Below are 21772 nucleotides of genomic sequence, written 5' to 3'. Positions count from 1 at the left end.
GACCTCACTGTGGATTGCTAACAGCTGTCATTTAGCATTTGTCTCTCATTTCCTTCACATCTGTCCTTCAGTCTGCTTCCAGAAATGAACTGCCTTACTACAAAAGTCTACTGATGGCTGCCAGAGAATCTGGCAGAAACCTCCTGTGATTGGTCTCCATAGATGGAGGAAGCCTCCTTGTGGTTTTAAAATCTCTGAGTGGCTATGCTGATACTTAGGCTTGGGGTGTGTGTGAGTGTGTGTGTGTGTGTGTGTGTCGGCGGGGGGCTGGGTGTGAGTGTGTGTGTGTGTGTGTGTGGGTGTGTAAGTGTGTGTGTGTGTGCATGGGGGTGTGTGGGTGTGAGTGTGTGTGTGTGTTCGATAGCACCCTGTACTTGTGGGAATCAGCCAAGAAGCTCATCACAGGGAATTCGATATACTTCCATCCTTGGCAAAGAACTCATCAGTCACCTGTCTTGTGCGTTTACTTGTTTCAGATTACAAAACCCATAATATGTCTCTCTAGCACCTGAGTCAAGAGCCAAAAAACGTTCAGAATGCAAGTCAATTTTACAGCCACGGGTGTCTATCAGGTCCAGTATGTGGTGAATCTTTCATGAGATTGCAGATGCATGCTACAAGCTGAAATGACAACCTCAGTTTAAAGATGCATTGCTCCTACACTAGATCATGGAAATTGAGCCTCTGTCTACAAACCTCTTGTGCAGATCATGCCTCATGCACCTTAATCCCCTCCTCTGTATCATCTTACACTACTCCTTCCTCCCGTTCACCGTGCTCTCCTGAACATCTCTCTCTCTATGTGCCTATTTCTGTGTAACCCAATCCTGTCCATGTGCTGATTCCACCACTGCAGTTATACTGCTTGTTATACTGCGCTAGACAGGATTGTCTTCCTCATTTGATGTGCTGTTAAAAAAAAACACCCAAACCACTTACATCTACATCAATGAGAGAGCTGTCTGATAAATATTTGATAAAGGGATCTGAAACACTGAAAATTGTAGTAAGTGAGCTTCAGAGTCCTGAAGAGTCATTGGATTCAAAATGTTAACTCTTTCTGTTTCTGCACTTGCTGCCAGACCTTCTGAGTTCCTCCAGCATTTTCTGTTTTGATTGCAACAATTAATTTGCCACCTTAAGTCGTCGTGAGCAGTTTACTCTCAGGCATCGAAATGAACTTCTGATAGTCCTAAATATTGTTGGAACATGTACTGTCAAGTAAGCATTTTCCCTACTATTTCCATTGTCATTTTCCTGATCCAGTAAAAATATTGCTACACAAAAAATATTGATGAGGTATCAAATTCAGGAGAATGTGGATAATCTATACTTAGGTCTGTATTGCTATTGCGATGCCTTGATTGGAATTTTCTGCGCTTGCAGGTGGTATGTTTGGAAGCGGAAAGTAATGGAATTAGGCAGGATGGTGGTGCACTAAAGTTCCAGGCATCTTCTCATCTCCACTAGAATGAATTTCGGATCAGGAAGGCCTGTGGTCAAATGTCACGCACTCTGCAAATTGAAACCCTAAGGAGGTCAATTAATGGGGTGCGATGTTGGAGCACAGACTTTCAAGCAAAGGCATTTGGCGCCTGACTGAAATTTGAGAAAGGGAGGGGGAAATAACTCCATAGAGGCTGGTTTCCCATCACCAAGTCACCCTTTATTTACATGTGGAGAGTCCTTGACACTGATCTAGCTTCCTCAGAGCCAGCTCTCACAGTGAACAGGATATCGGACACTCCAGTTCTTATCTGTCAGCCAGCGCTCCCTGATTGGACCAGATTAATAGCCTCAATCAGGGAACTCATATTCTATGAGATCCACCTGGCTGACCTTGTGACAATCGTGACATCTTCCCAAACCGTATCTGAGGATGTAGGCTGACTCCTGGGTCCGGTTCGTCCAGCTCTGCCTCTGATATGGCAGTGTATAACACACAGTAGCTAGCATCTTGCGCCTGGAGCATCTTGGAAGAAATTCACTCTCTTCTTCAGGCAGTAAAGGCATGGAAGCTGCAACATCTACTGTGTCCATCTCAGATTCCAAGGTATCTTCAATGCTTGATGGAGAGGGAGAATCCATGGATTCTGGAACAGTCAGAAAGGCAGTTCAGAAGCCAGGCAGGTCTTGCTCTTGCACCGTTTGTGAGTTTGCAGCTTTCATCGGGTCCGCATGCTTATTCCAGGCTGTCGCACCTACCCAAAGTTTGTATTTTACTGAACCTGACCTCGTGTTGACCATAACTCTTACCAATGAAGGGCCATTCCCATGGTTCCTACACCAAACTGTCTCTCTCACTTAGTGGAAACTTGTGTCTGGTATTTGCGTTCCTGATGTCATTTCACTCCCCACCCCCTCACTCCATACACACAGATCTAGGAAGGTCAGATTTAACCTGGTGAGGAGTTTTCTCCCCATGAGCAACTCTGCTGGACCTGTCTGTGTAGTTGCATGAGGGGTGGTCCTATAATCAAAACTAGTGAAGTTGTAGGCTGTTGGATGATGGATAGTACGGAGCTGTTCTTATATGACAAATACCATGTCACTTTAGGAAATACCCAAGTTCTCTGCTGGTAAACGATGGTCCATTATCTGTGACCAACACTTCCAGGAGTCTATGTATTGCAAAGATGTGTGCAGTTTTTCTCTCATGGTCCCTATGTTTGATGAACAAACTTTATGCACATCCAGCCACTTTGAGTGGGCATCCACAATGACTAAGAACATTGAGCCCATGAAAGGACCCACAGAGTTGACATGTAACTGAATCTAGGGTTTACCCAGTCATTTCCACGAATGTGGGGGCGGTGCTGGTGGTTAGGTTCTCTATTGGCACTCTGGGCACTGCCTCACCAACACAGTTATGCCTGCATCCAATCCTGGCCACCAGACATAACTTCTTGCCAACATCTTCATTTTGGAAACTGCTGGATGAAACTGGTAGAGTTCAGCCAGTATCTGGCAGTGACCTTTGGCACAATCACTTTTGGTTTCCATAATAATGTTATCCTCGACTATGATGCAGTCTTTCCGGGTCCAAAAAGGTTTCAATTTGGGCTGTGATGGCCCTTATAGTTTCACCCATCACCATCAGCTGTTTCAGTTTGCCTGCTGCACATCCCTTTGCTGCCCTCAGCCCATGTTACTTATCTGTGACCTTGGGTATACTGCCACCCTGGACTCCTGATGGTGTTTCTTCTGAATCAGCCATGGCCTTCCCTGTGGCGCTGCTTAACTAAAGAGATGCCAGTCTCTGATTTGTTAGTGGCTCTTGGTACCTCTATGGTTTTGACTCTGGCTGAATGCCCACTACTGGCTTTGCCACTTTGTGGTTGACTGGGCCTTCTCAAAAAGTGGCCTCACCAGCTCTCCGGCCCAAAGTTTAGATCCCTGACATTATAACAACATTCGACCATATATCCCATCGACATATTTTCAACACTAAAGTTTCACTTGCTCAAGTTGGAACGGCGATGCATATTCTCTCTCTACAGGTAAGTCATCACTTCAATTAGTTTTAAAAGAAAAACATGCAATGTTAATCTTTTGTCTCCTTCTCATTCTATCGGCTCCTTCTAAAATTTTAAACTTCACTCGGCTCTTACCTGCTTTTGTGAAATAGCTTGACACCGAATCCAGAGGCTCGACAAAGTGCTATCCCTGAAAAAGAGATGCATTTTCTTTTTAATAGGAATCACCAATGCTATTTGTCAAAATGCTAGTTTACTTATAAAAGCTGCACCAGGCCCGATGTTGCCTACCCATTCAGTTAACATCTCCTCAACATCCTGAGTCCCAGCAGTTGCTTCATTCACCTACAGAAATGTAACTGTGCCTCATGTGATCCTGACACTCTGCTCAGCATCACCAGCTCCCTGTGCAGCTTGAATCTAAACGATCCTAAATTCCATATTGCTGTAATGATAACCCAAGGCTTGGCTGTTTATATAAGAAAAGCTATGAAAATTAACAGTATCAAACATTTAAAAAATTAACTAACTCTATATTTTCATCAAAATTAAAATGAATCATTGAACAATACAGGACTTGGTGACTGTTGAAAAAAAAACCCAGATTTTTAAAGCTTGTCTTGCACTCATCAAGATTTTGCATAATTGACAGTATCAAGGGGAAGAGCATTTTCATATGATATGCGAAGAGCATGTTGAGTTCATTTGCCAACCATTACTATGCTCTTCTTCGATGGGGAGGGCTTATACAATTAATGGTAGAGCCTGGGTTAGTGTTGTAGAAGAGAGGAATCTATGGGTGCAGGTACATAATTCTTTAAAGTTTCTATCACACATAAACAGGATGGTTAAAAAGGCATTTGGCACACTTGCCTTCATTGCTCAGTCCCTCGAGAATAGGAGTTGGGACGTTATTTTGAGGTTGCACAAGACATTGGCCTCTTCTGGAATACTGTGTCCAATTCTGGTCACCCAGTTATAGGAAGGATATTATCTAGCTGGAGAGGGTTGGGAACAGATTTACCTGGATATTGTCGAGAATGGAAAGTTTGAGTTATAAGGAGGACTGGAGAGGCTGGTTAGTGTGGGAGGTCGAGTGGTGACCTGATAGACGTTTATAAAATAATGAGAGGTATAGAGTTGATGGTAGTTGTCCTTTCCCCAGATTAGGGGGCACATTTATAAGTTGAGAGCAGAGAGATTTAAAAATGATATGAGAAAAATGTTTTACACGGAGGATGGTTCACATGTGGAATGAACATCCTGAGGAAGTGGTGGACGTGGATAAAATTACAACATTTGTAAGTCGCTTGGATGGATATATGAATAGGAAAGGTTTAGAGGGATATGGGCCAGGAGCAAGCAGGTGGGACTAGTTCAGTTTGAGCTTATGTTGGGCATGGACTGGTTAGACCAAAGGGTCTATTTCCGTGCTGTATCACTCTGCAACATAAAACTCCTGCTCTAATTTATATTAATATGCTTGCAAATGTCCTGATTGGTGCAAGAAGAAAGCTTTGACAAAATGTGTCTTTTCAGCAAACTTAGCATTTTTTGCAATCAATTAACAAAGAATACCGTTCATTTATTTTCTTTATTTAGGTGTCCTACACTGCTCTCCCCACATCTTCGCTTTGAGCTTTCCCAAATACCTTCCTTTCCCTTTATGCCTCTTCCTGAGGTTGAATGATTAAATGGTGCATGAATGGTCTGGATGGAGCAGTATGCTGGAATTAATAGTCTTTACTTGCATGTGTATTTTAAAAAAAATGTCTGGTACATTATTTCCCGAACATCTGTGCTTCTGCATAACTAAGACTTGAACACAACATAGATATTATAGCTTACTTAATGAACACAAATGAAATCTTGATATACGTAGCAATGAAGCAGTTCAAAATAGTGATGCCTCACTGAGAATCCACATCCACTAAACATCTGGTTTAATTATCAGAGCAACAGGCTTCCAATCAGCCTGGAGTTTGCCCATCCTACGTTCTTCATCAAAGCAGTTGATGTCTTAAATCCATCATTTCTTTGCCATTAACTGAATAATTAAGTGCATTATTTCACCTAACAGTATTTACTTGCCAAGCTGCTGCAATGTACAAAGTATTAAACATTTGTTTACATCTTTGTGGGTTTGCCCCTCTTTCAGTAAAAGGGAAGATTTGCAATGAAATGATAGACTCTCACAGCCAGGCGGTGATACGAGGCCGTCAGAGAGACATCCAGGCCATTGTAACCACCTGCGGTGCCAGCAGGAAAGCAATTCTTGTTTGGAGGTTTATTTTAATTTAATTTGACTTTGCACTGAGAAGGTTGCCCTCAGGTCAAGTCAGGTTTTCCATTATCCTGTTTTCATTATGTTTGGGAACAAAAGCGATAGCCTTTAACTAAATTCTGCGTCCTCTTGTCTAACTCCTGGTGCTTTCTTTAGAGGTGATATCAAGGGCGTAACTCCCTAGAAGGCCAGTAAGCCCCAAGACTACAAAGTTGCATGCATAAGCGAGGTCCATGCCTGATAAGGCGTGGCATGCAAAAGTATGACAATAAGAGGGCAGAATTCATGAAATACTTATTATATTAGCTGAATATTTATTTGCCACAGCTGCCAGTACATACATTAAAGTTAAAATGTTAACACTGATCAGAGAACCACTGTGCTACAAATGTGGCAACACAATTTTATTTATAGTAAGATGTGTCAACATCCAGCATGACAAAATTGTACAAAGTTCACAATTTAAAAATGAATCATCACAGCAACTTGTGATTTTACACATTTATAGCAAAATTAAAATGTCAACAAATCCATGCTGTGTTGTACAAAAATAAATCAAACTTCAGTTCCACAGAGAGCACAATAAATAGTTTATACAAAATCCTGTCTTAATAAATGAATATCACTTAAATTAACTTAGAAATGAATATGAACAATAAGTTATTATAAATAAACTCTGACGAATCTGCAATAATCCTTATGAAATGTTAGCATTCTAATACGTGACACGTCTGTGTTCACTATGTCGGAGTCACAGGTACGTTTTGATTCGATATTATGTACCAACATTAGATGAGCAGCAGATTTGTGCTTAAAATCCCTTTTCCATTTACATAGGTGAGAACAGTAATAATCCAAAAGTCAAACTAGCTCTTACTCTATTAAAAGCATTACTATATTGGCATAGAAGCTGCAGACACAATGCAGTGGAAAAAAAGGCGTATGCAGTCAATGAAGAACAAAGCCCTAAAAGAGGCTAGGGCAAGTATATATGTATATATATGGCATAAGGTGAAAGACAAGCACCTTGCTTTAGCTCTCAAAAAGGCAATTCTGAACATGGCAGCTACAACTAATAGCACAACAGAAAGTGGGCACCGTGCAGGCTCAATGCCGCACACACCCATAATAATTACAGAATCTTTTTCCCAGCTAGTTAAGAATTTGTCCATTGGGAAAACTTTGCAAGTTTTGCACAACGACTATGAATAAAGTGCTGCTGGGACTACATATTCACATTGAACATTGTATCATATTCCTGTTATGACAGCATTGTACCCAGTAGTTTCCATTATGGCTATTGCCGCAACGGTGGCCACGCAGGCTTCTGTGTTTCATTTGTTCAGACTCATGCGATTTGTGTCATGTGACTGATGACAATCAACAATTGCACACCTTATTACACTGTGGATATAGGACAAGGTAAGTGCAAAGTAGAACTGGCAGGTTTCGAGGGACAGTGACCCTGTAAGTTCCAGTCAGATGAAATTATTAATAAGGTATAAAACCCATACTTCCTTCTACAGAGACCCATAGTACAGATTAACATGTACTGTAAACTTCAAGACAAATTAACTTCACAGAAAGTGTGCTGTGGCATTCAGTGGCCGTCCTATGTTCATTGAAGTGCATTGCTGTAAGCATCTTATGGCCTAGAAGGCTGCTGAAGTCACAGCACCAATCAGTGCAGTATGTAAGTAATCCTCCTGTCAAGTTATCTTGTCTTGGAGCTTAGCCCTGGGCCCTCACTGGGCTACTTTGTTTTAAGCATGAACCCCACTGCTTTTCTCTTTAACTAGAAGTAATGCAGGACAGTGAGGACATAGGGCTAATTCACCAAACCTTAAAGTAAAACAGTCTTAAAGCTACTCATTATTTCAATCATTGTTCTAAAATCCCCAAAACAATAATTTCATTTGAGTGTCCCTACCTAACTGTAATCCTTTTAAAACTAAAGCGCATAATATTTTTAAAGCGTTGTTCAAAACTAGAGCATTTTCGCTACCAATCCTTGTCTATTAAACAATATGCACATAAATTCTTTTTTTTAAATTCTGTAAAACACAATCTCCCATATGAGACACAAAATCAGAGTATCCAAGTGATAGCGATACATAGTCAGATCATAGCTCACATGCTCCCAAGCTTTCTGTTATCTGTCAAAGTCAATTTGTTACATTGAATTCTTCCCATTTTTGTAAAGCATTTGAAAGAATTCGTATCCTATTCTTTTTTTGTTCCGTCAACCATTCAAGGGTATACACTCAAAAAAAAGTGCATACGTTGGCAGCTATAAACATTACATGGCATATTACACTATGTCATCTCATATGAAAACGTACAAAATGTGAATGTTTTTAAAAACTATATATTAAATGCAATTACTATTTTCAAAGCAGGACATAAAATCATTATGAAGTCTCCTACGCATAACACCTTTTGTAACAGAAATAAAGTTTTGATATTCAACACTGTCTGGTAAATTAGAGCAGCAAAAACGTGAGGCATCCTAGCAAGATCTCTTTTTAAACCAGAAAGCGGTCCTTAGACCTGAATTCCTTTCACAGCTTGCTTTATGTTTTCCAGAAGGGCCTTGTTTTCTGGGCTCTGGTAACGATCTTGATTTGTATACATGTCCGTTAAAGTCGTCACATAGGCATCAAAATTCTGTTCGTTTATTGGATCCTACACAATAGAAAACAAATGTCAGACATCTTATGAAAAATATCCTTCACGCATCAAGTAAGAATAGTTTAAATGAATGCATCACACACCATTTCATCAGTACCACATAAGTTGTGAAAAGGAATATCACTTTGTGTAGTTCATACATGCAAGGATGCTATGAGCTGTAAGGACAAATCCTATCACACACACTGCTGGTCAGGTTATCACCTCTTTGCAAATCCAAAAAATGTCTCTGCAACTTGCCTTCAAGTTTGGCTGGTGGTCATGAGGAATGATGCACCCTATGTGACACCTTTGATTTAGTAACATCAACCAATCTCTAATAAACATTGCAAAGCAATCTGTAATAACTCTTTAATCCTTTGGCAATCAGTTAATTTTTCAATGAACCTGATTAATTTTCTGAACTGTAAAATGCCATACAAAGTTACGCTTCATCCTCACACATGCAATTTTAAGCCACCAGTTTATCGACACATCAATGCGTTTGTGTATCATTTACGTTTGCTAATTCAAGCGCATTATCAAATTGTAGCATATCTATACAGGAAATATCAAGTAAACACTGCATGGTAATGGATAGTGAAGCTCCCTAACTCATAAAAGATGAGGAAAAAAAAGTTGCTGCAACAATGATTATTTGGATCTATATTTTGTATTGAACAATGTAAGCGCTGGGAGCATTACCTTTCAAATTTCCATTTTACATTAAGTTAATGTCAGACAAATGATTTCTAACCTGTCCTGCAATTGGGCTTTGACTTTGACCCCACAAAAAAAAATCCCATGATCGCCACATTATGTTTTAATGTTTCACATCCAAATTAACTTAAGGATTGCATATATTTTTTATAATAAGGTAAAATAATCAACTTCTTTTTTGGGTATTCACCCAATAGTGACAAGAGTTTTGCTGTTCAAACTAATATTATTTAGGACTGCCATCAGAAAGTGATTTTTATATTACTAACAGGGACAAAGGGAACAAATTAGCACAGGCCCTCGAGGAATATAGAAAGCGCAGGGGGAAACTTCAGAAAGCAATTCGGAAAGAAAATAAGACACATGAAGAAACATTGGTGCATAAAATTAGGGAGAATCCAAAGATATTGTATAAGTGTGTCAAGGTAAGAGGATAACCAAGGATAGAGTAGGGCCCTTTAGGGATCAGGAGTGTAATTTGCACTTGATGCTGGAGGACACTGTTAGGTTGTAAAATGATTACTTCACATCTATCTTCATCAGGGAGAAGGAGGATTTCGGTACAATTTCAGGAAGTGGGTTTCTTCAGCAGTTTGAGATAGGGAGTGAGAAGATATTGGAGGTTTTGGCGGACTTAAAATTGAACCAATCCCTAGGTCTTGGTGAGTGGTACCTCAGACTGCTATTGGAGATGAGGGATGAAATTACAGGGCCTATAATCCAATTTTTTAGCTCCTCTCTAGCCACAGGAGAAGTACAGGAAGACTGGATGACAGCTATTGTGGTTCCATTTTTCAAGAAGAGTGGTAGAGATAAACCAGGGAATTACAGACTGTGAATCTCACATCATTGGTAGGAAAACGATTGAAAAAAATTCTGAAGGAGAGAATTTATTTCTCCTAGGACAGCCATGGTGCAATCAGAGATCATCAACATGGCTTTGTCAGAGAAAGGTTATGCCTAACAAATTTTGGATTGAATTTCTCAAGGAAGTGACCAGGTATGTCAGTGATGGTACTGCAGTTGATGTAATTTCCATGGATTTCAGCAAATCCTTTGACAAGGTCCAACAAGGGAGACTGTTAAAGAAGGTTAAAGCACATGGGATCCAGGGTAGCTTGACAAGTTGGATCCAGAAGATGGTGGCAGAAGGCTGTTTGTGTGACCAAGGATGGTGCCCAGGGGCGTACCACAGGGCTCGTTGTTGGACATCTTATATTTTGTGATAATATATAAAGGAGATAGATTAGAATATGGGCGAACGATAAGTAAGTTGGTGGATGACATGTAACTTGCCCAGGTAGTTGACAATGAGAAGTCTTAGGCTCCTGGAGTATATTGGTGGATTGGTGAGAAGGGCAGATGGAATTTAATCCTGATAAGTGTGAGGTGATACAGACGAAGTAACAAGGCAAAGGGATACTTAGTGAATGGCTCTCTGTCACTGGGAAGCTCAGAGGAACAAAGGGATCTTGTGGTGTGGTCCACAGATTCTTGAGGTGGCAAGACAGGTTAATATGGTAGTTACAAAGGCATGTGGCATACTTCACTTACCAGCTGAGTCATAGATTATAACAGCAGGGAGATTACATTGGAGCTGTGAAAACATTGGTTTGGCCACATCTGGAGTACAGTGTGCAGTTCTGGTCACTGCACTAAAGGAAGGATGTGATTGCATTGGATGGTGTGTAGAGGACATTCACCAGGATGTTGCTAAGAGTGCAACAGTTTCGCTATTACATAGCTATAAGCTAGAAAGAAAGTTTGGCTTGTTTTCTTTAGAGAGGGTAAGGCTGAGAGGGGATCTGATTGAGGTGTATAGAAATATGAGGGGCATGGTCAGGGTGGATTGAAAGCAGCTAATCCCCTTAGTTGAAAGGTCAATAACAAGGAGGCTTAATTTTAACTAAAAGCTTAAAGGAGAATTTGAGGAAAATTTATTTCATCCAGAAAGTAGTGTCAATCTGCAAGACATTGCCAAAGAGGATAGTTAAGTCGGTAAAACTCAACCTTCAAAAGTACTTGGATGAGCATTTGAAACAGTATAACACTCAAGGCTATGGGCCAAGCACTGGAAAGTGAGACTAGTGCAGATTTACAGTATTTTTTTTGTAGTGCAGACTTGATGGGACGAAGGGCCTCTTTTGTAGGGTACCTTTTAGTGATTGTATGATTCTAACTAGTGTCAGATTGAAACTCAGGTTCCAGAGGCAAAAGGACAGTGGATCGATCTGCTGTACCCTCTGCATAAATTGTAAAGCTTTTACTCAGAATGCCCATCTGTACTCTCCGTTCACTATACTCAACTATTTGACAGGATGAATAAATACAATTGGTCTTCGAGATTATAGTATAATGAAATTTATGCAAGATTGGCTTTGAAGTGGATTGAATCTCCTTGATGATTAAAAATATTTGATAAACACAGCTACGTTCATTTGAACATTAATGAAGTAATTTTTGCATATTCTATTTGGTTTATGCTATTTATTATAAAGAGCATATTATGTCCATTCAGGTTGTGGACTTATAATAATGAAACACAATTAAGTACAAATACTGTACAGCATAATTTATTGGCTTAATCCTTTAACATCTACAGAGTGCTGTTTAAGACAGCTGGGCTCTTAATGTGTAGTCATCAGACCTGAACTCAAAAGGTTATTTTAGATTTCAAAGTAAATGTGGTAAAAACCATGGCAGCTGTGGAGCACTACAGAAACTTTGGTTTCAGACCATGCAAATCACTGAAAATATATGTACAAAAAGTCATCAAAAAGCCTAAGGTGTTGGAAATTAAAGAAGTGACCTTCAGTTGAATAGAACTTTGGTCAAACACGATCTGGAGGATAGCATTTAGAATTGAGCTCAGGAGGTATATACTGATCCAGGATGCACAGCACAGATTTACTGAATTAACACATGGATTGAATGATTAAATTTGAAGAACAGATAGACAAATATGTGTTGTATGGATGTGAATTTATCAGATTGAGGGCCTGATGTAACTGAGGTGTCGAAAAAAAAATTAGGGAGTCAACAAGGTAATAAAGGAAAAATATTTCTTTTGGCAGAAAAATTTGGAATATTCTGAAGAGGCCAAAATTTAAAAGTACATTTAAGAGTGAAAGCTGGAAGCGAGCGATACACCTCAGATAGAGTAATGAAATCTGCAACTTGTTGCCTCACAAAGTTGTGAACATTGTAAATTATAGACGTTGAGATTGATAGATTTTCGTGAGAGCTGCAAGGTCTCTGCAACAAAGGTGGTTAAATGGAGTTGAGGTATAAAGCACTCATCGTCCTACTGTAGGGCTGGTCTCTCATTAGAGGCAGACAACTGGTAGTGTTTTAACTTGAGGGTCACCATGCCTCAGGTTGAGGACAGTCCTCCCTGGCAACCTAAGCTGGTGCAGGAATCAAACACATGCTGTTGGCATCACTCTGCACTGTGAATTGGTCATCCAGCCAATGAGCTAACTGACTTCCAGCTGAGGTATTGATCAAATGTGATGGTATTGCAGGGCTAGCTTAGTGGACTAATTTTCCTACACATTTTCCGATGCTCATAGTTGTTATTAAGCCATTGTAATCTTTGTAAAGGAAGGGTAGAATTTCATAGCCATTCATTGGCAACTTTGAAGGGAGGGGTTTGTAAAAGGCAGCATGAATTTTGCCCACTGCCTTTTCCTCTGCTCCAGACAATTTATAGAGGAAAGGGAGGGAGAGGGGGTTGAAAGACGTTGTGACCTGACTGCCCTTAGGCACATTGAGCCACTGATGTGCTTCATCTCACTGATTTTACTTGCAATAGGAGGAACCCATGCTATTCAGGCCTGACTGCTTTTACAGAATGGGCTGGTGTTAGGTACAGAGGGGATCTTCTATTGGGAGACACATCAAAGGTAATGAACATCCCAACCTCTCCACCGCAGATCATACATGCTTTTCAACAACCACATTGCTGTCCTTTTGAACCTGACACCCCTCCCAGATTCTTCTCACTGGGCCCTGCCACCTTCAGCATACTCCAAACCCTCTTCTTTGGGGACTGGCTATAGTCCCAACATTGGCCACCACTCATACCTGGCCATGCGAGGAGTATAGACCTGTGGCCTGGTCTTGTGAGGAGTATAGACCTGTGGCCAAACTGACTGGCTGGGGGCTCTCTAAGGCAGGGCTTCCTCCCACTTGGGGATGGAAATCTCGCTCTGGGCAAATCAACTGTTTTAAATGACTGATCCCTTACTGATGCCCTCTGTTCCCAGACTCTCTCACAGAACAAACAACCTCTCAACATCTGTCAAGGCCCTGAAAAATCTTATGTTTCAATAACATTTCATATCCTTCTAAAGTTCAATGCTTACAGGTCCAACTGACCCAACCTCACCCCATAAGAAAATCCCTCTAGAGTCATAGAGTCAAAGAGATGTACAGCATGGAAACAGACCCTTCGGTCCAACCCGTCCATGCCGACCAGATATCCCCACCCAATCTAGTCCCACCTGCCAGTACCCGGCCCCTATCCCTCCAAACCCTTCCTATTCATATACCCATCTAAATGCCTCTTAAATGTTGCAATTGTACCAGCCTCCACCACTTCCTTTGGTAGCTCATTCCACACACGTACCACCCTCTGTGTGAAAAAGTTGCCCCTTAGGTCTCTTTTATATCTTTCCCCTCTCACCCTAAACCTATGCCCTCTAGTTCTGGACTCCCCGACCCCAGGGAAAAGACTTTGTCTATTTACCGTATCCATACCCCTCAGCCTCCGACGCTCCAGGGAAAACAGCTCCAGCCTGTTCAGCCTCTCCCTATAACTCAAATCCTACCTCCTGAACTTTCTCCAGGCTGCCTCCAATGTCATTTTATCATTCCTTCGATAAAGGAACCATAGCTTTTCACATTATTCTAGGTGTGGTCAGACTAGTTCCTTGTAGAGATTTAGCAAGACCTCAACAGTTTCAAACTCCAACCTCTTTGAAAGAAAGACTAATGCTTCATTTGCTTTTTCTGTTTCCCACACTGAACTTGGATGCTACATTTTTGTGATTCATGCAAGTCTGTATTTCCCTGTTCTGTAGCTCTGTGCAGTTTATCTCCATTTAAATAAAGTCCAGCTCTTTATCTGCATCATTGGCCTCATTGAGTCGATTCTTTTAGTCTTGAGCAGCAAGTCCACCGGATCTACCTGATCCATTTAACACCGTGGGCGGCACGGTGGCACAGTGGTTAGCACTGCTGCCTCACAGCGCCAGAGACCCGGGTTCAATTCCCGACTCAGGCGACTAACTGTGTGGAGTTTGCACATTCTCCCCGTGTCTGCGTGGGTTTCCTCCGGGTGCTCCGGTTTCCTCCCACAGTCCAAAGATGTGCAGGTCAGGTGAATTGGCCATGCTAAATTGCCCGTAGTGTTAGGTAAGGGGTAAATGTTGGGGTATGGGTGGGTTGCGCTTCAGCGGGTCGGTGTGGACTTGTTGGGCCGAAGGGCCTGTTTCCACACTGTAAGTAATCTAATCTAATCTAATCCTGAAAGAAAGATCCTTCTGTGTTTTTTTTTGCCATGACCATAAGGCAGATGAGAGTGATGCTTGAAGGGTGTTTCTGTGACTGGAAGCCTATGGTCAGTGATGTTACCATAGCATTCAGTGCTGGATCACTTGCTGTTTGCTGTGTAAATTAATGAATATAGGAGATGTGATCAATAAATCTGGAGATGACACAAAACTTGGTGGTGTAGTTAACAGTGAGGAGACAAGTCTGAGGTTACAGGATGGTATAGATGGACTGGTCAGATGGGCTGAACAATAGGAAATGGAATTTGTTCCTGAAACATATGAGGTGATGGGAGAACAAATAAAACAAGAGAGTAGATGTTGAATGGCAAGACCCTAACAAGTGCAGACGTTCAGAGAAACTTGGGTTGCATTTCCAATTGTCCTTGGAAGTGGCAGGACTGGTAGGTAAGGTGTTTACGAAAGCCTGTGGGATACTGCCTTTGACTGGGGCTGTGTAAGACATTAGTTAGGCAATAGCTGGCATACTGTGTGTAGTTCTGGCTGCCACACCATCGGATGGATTGGAGTTGCACTGGAGAATCCACAGAGAGGATTCACCTGAATATTCCCTGGACTGGAATGACTTAGCTTTGAAGGGAGACCATATAGAGTTGTTTCTCTTGGAGCAGAGAAAATCGAGGGGGGCAGGGATGGGGTGGGGCCTACATCTGTTTGAGGTGTACAAAGTTTTGAGGAGCATAGGTCGGGTATATAGGGAGAAACTTTTACCTTTGCTCAAGGGGTTGAGAACAAGGGGACACTGCTTTAAGGTAATTGAGGGTTTTGGGCACTCATTACTTAAAAGGAATGGTCAAGACATTTGTGAAATATTAAGATGAGCATTTGAAATGTCAGAGCAGACAAGGCTATGGGCCAAGTGTTAGAAAATGGGATTAGAACAATTAGATGCTTGATGACCAATGTGGACATGATGGGTTAAGGGTATTTTCTGTCCTATAAAAAACCCTCTCTCGATATATGTTTGTAAGATGTAGTTTTAGAGGCAGTTGAGTTCCTGCAATTCTTTCATAGTTGGTACACACTGATGCTGCTGTACTTCAGGAGTGAACAGAGTGCATGCCGAGGGTGTTAGATGGGGTGCCAATTAAGCAGGCTGCTTTGTTCTGTTTGGTGTTGACCTTCTTGAGTGTTTGGAGCTGCACGCATCCAGGCAGCTTCAGAGTATCCCATCACACTCCTGACTTGTGCCTTGTAGATGGTGGACAGGCTTTGAGGAGTCATGAGGTAAGTTTTTCATCACAGAAATCTCAGCCTCTGACCTAATCTCACAGCACTTAAGTGGCTGGTTCCATTCAGTTTCTGATGAATGACAATCCCCAGGTTATGGATGGGGGGGATTCAGCTACAGTTATGCCACTAAATGTCAAGGGTCGATGGTTGGATTCCATCTTGTTGGAAATGATCATTTCCCAGAACTTGTGTGTACAAATGCTATTGAGAAAATTGTTTTCTAAGGGAAATAAGCTAGTAGTTGGAGCTGAGACAGAGGTGGTTGCAAAGGAATCCTGGGCTGGCAGCAGGCAGTGAATATTGCTCTGAACTCAGATCAAGCATTCTAAGATAGCAGCAACCAAAGTGCCATTGTAAATGTGGCTGTATGTGAGCTCAGACCACTTCAAGTCTTTACAACCCTGTTTATGCCTTGGCAAACAACACCAAAAATTAACCCGAATCTTTGAAAATGATCAAATGAGAAATCCTGTCAGTCTTCCATTAGCCTTTAATTAATACTTGATGATTATTTTATGAATCTGTACTTTGTCAGGGAACAAGCGCTTGATGCATACTGACTGTCGGATTATAAACTTCACATGAGTTGCTGATGTTCTGATATGTGCTACCTGTTGAGACTGCACCCCTCCCTAGACTACCAAATGGTCATTGTGACCAGAAAGATGTTGCAGTGGGCAACTGAATTTGCAACATGTACTCCAGGTGACCCAGGCTCACTACTGACACAGACTCAATATATAAGAGTTGAACACAGAATAAACAAGTTTACCAGAATTAACTGACTGAGACCAGATTCTGTCTCAATCTTTTCCTTATTTTCCTTATCTAATGCATTTTGCTACAATATTTGGATGCACTAATAAATGAGAAAGTTGAAGATGGAGTTGGAAAATTTGGAAATATTTTGATATGAATGAACATTCCTACACGAATAATGCCAGCAGTGACGACCAATCGGACCAAATGCTGCTGCGACTATGAGCTTTGGGTGAATCTGATTGGTCAGCAGCTCTCTAATGCATGACCTCTTCTCAGATGGGGGCTAAATGAATTAAGGTTGTTCCCAGTGTAATATCACTGAGGGCAATCAGGTTTTGGGTGGGCGGATTGGCTTTATGGTGGATTTTATAGATTGGCAGTGGAAGGGGAGTTGTATGCCTCTGCATCAGGAAATACACAGTATTGACTGAGAAATTATCTCTAGCCACTGCAAGAAGGCAAGACGTGGGTGTGAATGGTACATTAGAAGGATTACAATTCTCTGTTAGTTTCCTTCCAGAAATATTTGGATGGATCAGCTATGAAATTAGAAGTGTGGGCAGCTCCAAATAAGCAGAGTACTTACCCCTGGGAAACTTGATCCTTCCGTGCTATTTTCAATCTTAACCTGAAATGGTTTGTGGGCAGGTGAATTACTCATCAGAAGCAGGAGAAGCAGGGTGGAGGATAATGAACAAGTAGAGACTGAGTTCCTAATACATTAATGTAATCCTCTAGTGCAATCCAAGCATGGAAACCTGATGGTTTCCTTGCAGCTGAAGCAGATCTGCAGATAGAATCCCTGCATGGCGGCACTGAAATTTCCATTTATAACACAAGAAAAAAGTCTTCTTGTGGAACCCTCAAGGAAATCTGTTGCCTCCCCCACCTGGATAACCATCTCCAACCTTGGGAAACTTCCTCAAACTCCTGCTGCTCTTCATCTTGAGTAACAAATGTTTCCATGGCAGCAGACAGCCTTTCTCACTTATTGCTCAAAGGCATCTAATTGATTTATGTGAGTGAAAATACACCCAGCGCAGCATTTTGTATTTGTTCCACCCAAATCCTCTTTAAGGATTAAGTCAACCCGATATTCTTGGAAAAGGATATTTTCTCTGGCAAGTGCAAACTCTTATGGTGATATTGTAGATTTTAAATAGATTGAACAAGTTATCACTGAAAGATACATCTGAGTAATTCACAGGGCAGATGATCACAGTTCTGTCATGCCATGGTTTTGACAAATGTATCATATAAGTATTTTTATTTTTGACCTTACCATGTGTGGCAATTGAATGTTGGCTAAGCTGTGGATCAAAGACTGACTGAGATTGGCCAACTCATGCAGAAGGGATTCGTTCTGTTGTTCAATTACTTTGTTTTCCTCTTCTATCGTTTTTAAGTTATTTTCCATTGTTGTGATCTGCAAAGCAAAACATGCAACACCAAGTCTTAACCTCGAAGTTAAATTATACAACATCAATTACTAATCTTTAAGGTAACACACACAACATCAATTAGGAACTTAAAGGTAAAGCATACAAAACTAGGTACTAATAAAAAGAATACAACAGCAATTATTAATTACTAATCCCTAGAAACACAATTAAGAATCTATATGTAAAATGTGCAATGCCAATTAGTAATCTGAAAAGTAACATACAATACCAATTAAAATACATCAAGATTAATTCTGAAGGACTGAAAATTAGGGAAAAGTTCTGTACCAAATTCAGAACCAGAGGCCTTGAAATTCTACTGTGTGAAGATTAATGTAGTAAAGCCTTGCACTCTCCTAAATAATTCCTTTACTGTGAATCACTTAACATTTTTATTTGAATTATGAATAAAGGAATTGCATGTAACTTTTATGACAAAAAACAAAAATATTAAATGTTCAGATTTTAATCTTTGTCCAGTACAATCACAAGGCCAAGACAAATTGAATTGAATAGTCTAGGGGTAATTCATAAATTGTCAACTAGATTTTGTGTTTGGGAGGCCTGTCATTTAAAATCTACTCCTCCATAGCCTGGAAATAAGTGTTGGCAATATTAACTCCTCTCTAGGACATTCCTAAATCCACTATTCCATCAGCTGCATTAATCCACTTGGAATAAATAGATTAATGCCCTGGTAAGATAATAGACAAAGGAACATCATACTTCCACATTAACTTTGATCTGCTAATATCACCAACAGTAATTTCAAAGCTTGTGTCTATGCCAGCTTTGTGAAAATCAGGCCATCAGCTTCCCAACATGACTACTTAAAATGAAAAGTGCGTGTCTGTATCTGGAGTCTGATAATTGATTCATTGTCCAATGGAAGGGCTTCAATTTCAGACAGTTTAGCACTGGAATCTAATCAATGGCAATTTGGCAGTTGGAGTATCCCATTCATAATTACCTAATGGATGATGTATCCAATTTGTCTGGTAATGCTGATGGGCTGATAATGCTGCATCCAGTCCCAGGTTGTACAAAAATAGTGATACCCTTGTTTTTTATCTCTATAAAATATAATAATGGATGGGGTGTTGGAGAATTTTACATGTACATTCTTGTTTGTCAGCGGCCTAGGAAGCTGCATACACTGAAGGTTATCCTAACTACTTAGAAGTTCTTTACTCCTTTTAAGTTCAAAAACCCACCTTTCCTTCTTTTTAGCAGATTTTCTAAATATTGATAAGGATATATATTTGGTGCTGGTTTAGTAATTCACTAAACTGCTGAGTGGTAGTAAGTGGGTTCACATCTGGTGATCTCAGCCAGGTAACTGTGAGAATTGCAGAGCAAAGGCCAGCAGATGCTTCCCCACCGGCTCAGACTTATAACGCCATCATGCAAGTCAACCTGGGACACTCCGGAAGAGCTCTGAGTAGCCTGTTACAAAGTGGCAAAGACAGCAGATCACCTACCCCCCTCTCAGCCAGGGATTGATGCATGGTGTGGGGGACCTAAAGAAGGGAAAATATAAATGAATAAATGCTTTCTATTATAAAGAATTCAAGAAATTTACTATAGAGAACTTCATCTGAAGAGCACGTTGAGATTCTTGTTTTGGCTACAACACCTCATACATTTGTTTGACATTAACATGATGGAACCATACATTGTGATTGTGAGAGAGTTTGTAGTGAGTTGGGAACCAAATATGCTTGGAGATTATTTCATGAAGGGATGGTGGTATCCACTTGTGCTGATCCACAAGGGTACTGTTATTTTGTCTCTTTTATGTCACTGTGAAGCAGTTTCCCCTTTGCAGTGACACTAAAGTGGCAATATTATTGTCAGGCCAGGCTCTGATCTGACTCGGGAATGATCATTTCACCAGTGTATAAACTTAATACTTAGGCTTGATAGCATATTAACTTTACTCCAGTGTGGAGTCATTTTGGGTTTTAAAAGAGCTCAGTGGCACTTTCTGAGCAGTTTTAAAAGGAAACATATACAATATTTTAAGAAAATTAATGGTCCTAATCACATAGATCAAATTCCAAACAGTGGAAATTCACTGACCAGGAGCAAAACAACATTCTGAAGCTCGGAGATGCATTCATTGTAACTCAGGCACTGATAGTTGCAAATTACACTCTGCAGTGCCTTTTTCAGTCTACTAACCAATATTACCACTGGATAGTTCAGTGCCAGCACTGTGCACTGGTCCATTTGTGATGGTTGAAGTATAGTACACCCCTTTTGGTGTATAAAACATTAGGAGTAATAGGCTTCAGTAGGTAGGAGGTAAAAACAATGACTGCAGATACTGGAAACCAGATTCTGGATTAGTGGTGCTGGAAGAGCACAGCAGTTCAGACAGCATCCGAGGAGCAGCGAAATCTGAGCTGAGGCTGGATTTTTAAACCAGATTCCTGGTTCTGCCTCTGGACTGTGCCAATCTTTTAAAAATACCATCTCTTTTCTCTTTGACTAAACAGCAGGACATGGCTATTGCTAGTTGGGTGCAATGATGGGCTGTGGCTAGGAGGAAACCCAAGAACATGCCTACTTTAGGGTTTGGCAGCAATGAATGGGTTAATGATGAAGAGACCCAGAAGGCTGGATCCAATTTGATTCTTTTATTGTGATAATAATATACAGCACCTTTACCAGAAGGGCTGCATGACTTTCTGGGCATGCACACACACTGTGACTTTAAAGACATGCTACCTGGGTTCTAAGTTTGATCATGTCTGCTTCCACTTGAGAATTAGATTCACTTAATTCCTTAATTTCTTCATCCAGCTGCTTGATTTCTTCATCATTCTCTATCCCTAGGGAATAAAAATAAAAGCTAAAAAAAATCACAGATAATTGTTGAATTATTTGAGCACAGTTCAGAATTTACATTTTTATTCATTGAGGTATTAACTGCAAATATTAGCCATCAAATAAAATGAAAACATCAACTTCAGTTTTCTCATTTAATGTTAACATGGCACTGTGTTTATAAGAGAGGTAGTATTGACTGAAACTTTTGAAACTTTAAGCTTTTAGATGGAAATTACTGATGAATTCTCTTAAAAACCATAATCTGATTTGTGAATTCTTATTCAGTGTCAGTGTTAGTTACACAGGAATGTCGGTCCGAAGAGCAGTAGTAAGTCATTCAGTCCTTTGAAGCTGCTCCAGCAATAATGAAATTATGCTGAGCTGTGGTCTCAACTCAACTTTCCTATTTGCCCCTATAACCCTTAACTTCCTTGTCTATCAAAAATCTAACTGTCTTGAATAAATTCAATGACCATCATTCAATGCATTCTGGGAAAGAGAATTCCACATATTAACGACCCTTTGAGGCAAAATCATTGTCATTATTTCTATATTAAAAAGAGACTTCATTCTAAACCATGTACCCTAATTCTACTGTCCTCCACAAAATGATACATCATCTATGTTCACCCTTTCAAGTTCCTTCATATTTGTGTTTTGTGTGGATCATTCAATAAGATTACCTCTCATTCTCCGACACTGCCATGGATATTAGATCCAACTAATTCAAACAGCCAACATAATATGAGCCTTACATATGAGTGAACATTCCCT

The 21772-nt window shown here is 40.5% G+C and overlaps 1 protein-coding gene across 21 annotated transcripts in view; it reads right to left on the bottom strand.

The window, feature by feature from the left end:
• Positions 1 to 6057: 6057 nt before the first annotated feature.
• LOC122541729 (myelin transcription factor 1-like protein) overlaps positions 6058 to 21772 on the bottom strand; it is a 558875-nt gene continuing 543160 nt past the window's right edge. For 19 of the 21 annotated variants that reach the window (XM_087978037.1, XM_087978051.1, XM_087978075.1 and 16 more), the window contains 4 exons: positions 20897 to 21000; positions 19645 to 19683; positions 18004 to 18147; positions 6058 to 8445 (listed from right to left, as the gene is read on the bottom strand). In XM_087978037.1, coding sequence (XP_087834163.1) covers positions 8305 to 8445; positions 18004 to 18147; positions 19645 to 19683; positions 20897 to 21000 — 428 coding nt within the window. In that variant the 3' untranslated portion in view covers positions 6058 to 8304. The remainder of the gene's footprint in view (positions 8446 to 18003; positions 18148 to 19644; positions 19684 to 20896; positions 21001 to 21772) is intronic. The other 2 variants (XM_087978089.1, XM_087978098.1) reach the window with 1 other exon arrangement.

This window comes from Chiloscyllium plagiosum, unplaced genomic scaffold (genome assembly GCF_037043375.1).
Source record: "Chiloscyllium plagiosum isolate Xiang-an unplaced genomic scaffold, Cpla_swu_hap1 HiC_scaffold_3, whole genome shotgun sequence".
NCBI classification, from domain to species: domain Eukaryota; kingdom Metazoa; phylum Chordata; class Chondrichthyes; order Orectolobiformes; family Hemiscylliidae; genus Chiloscyllium; species Chiloscyllium plagiosum.
The sequence above is the reverse complement of the archived record's forward strand: the minus strand, read 5'-3'. Positions and strand labels throughout refer to the sequence as shown.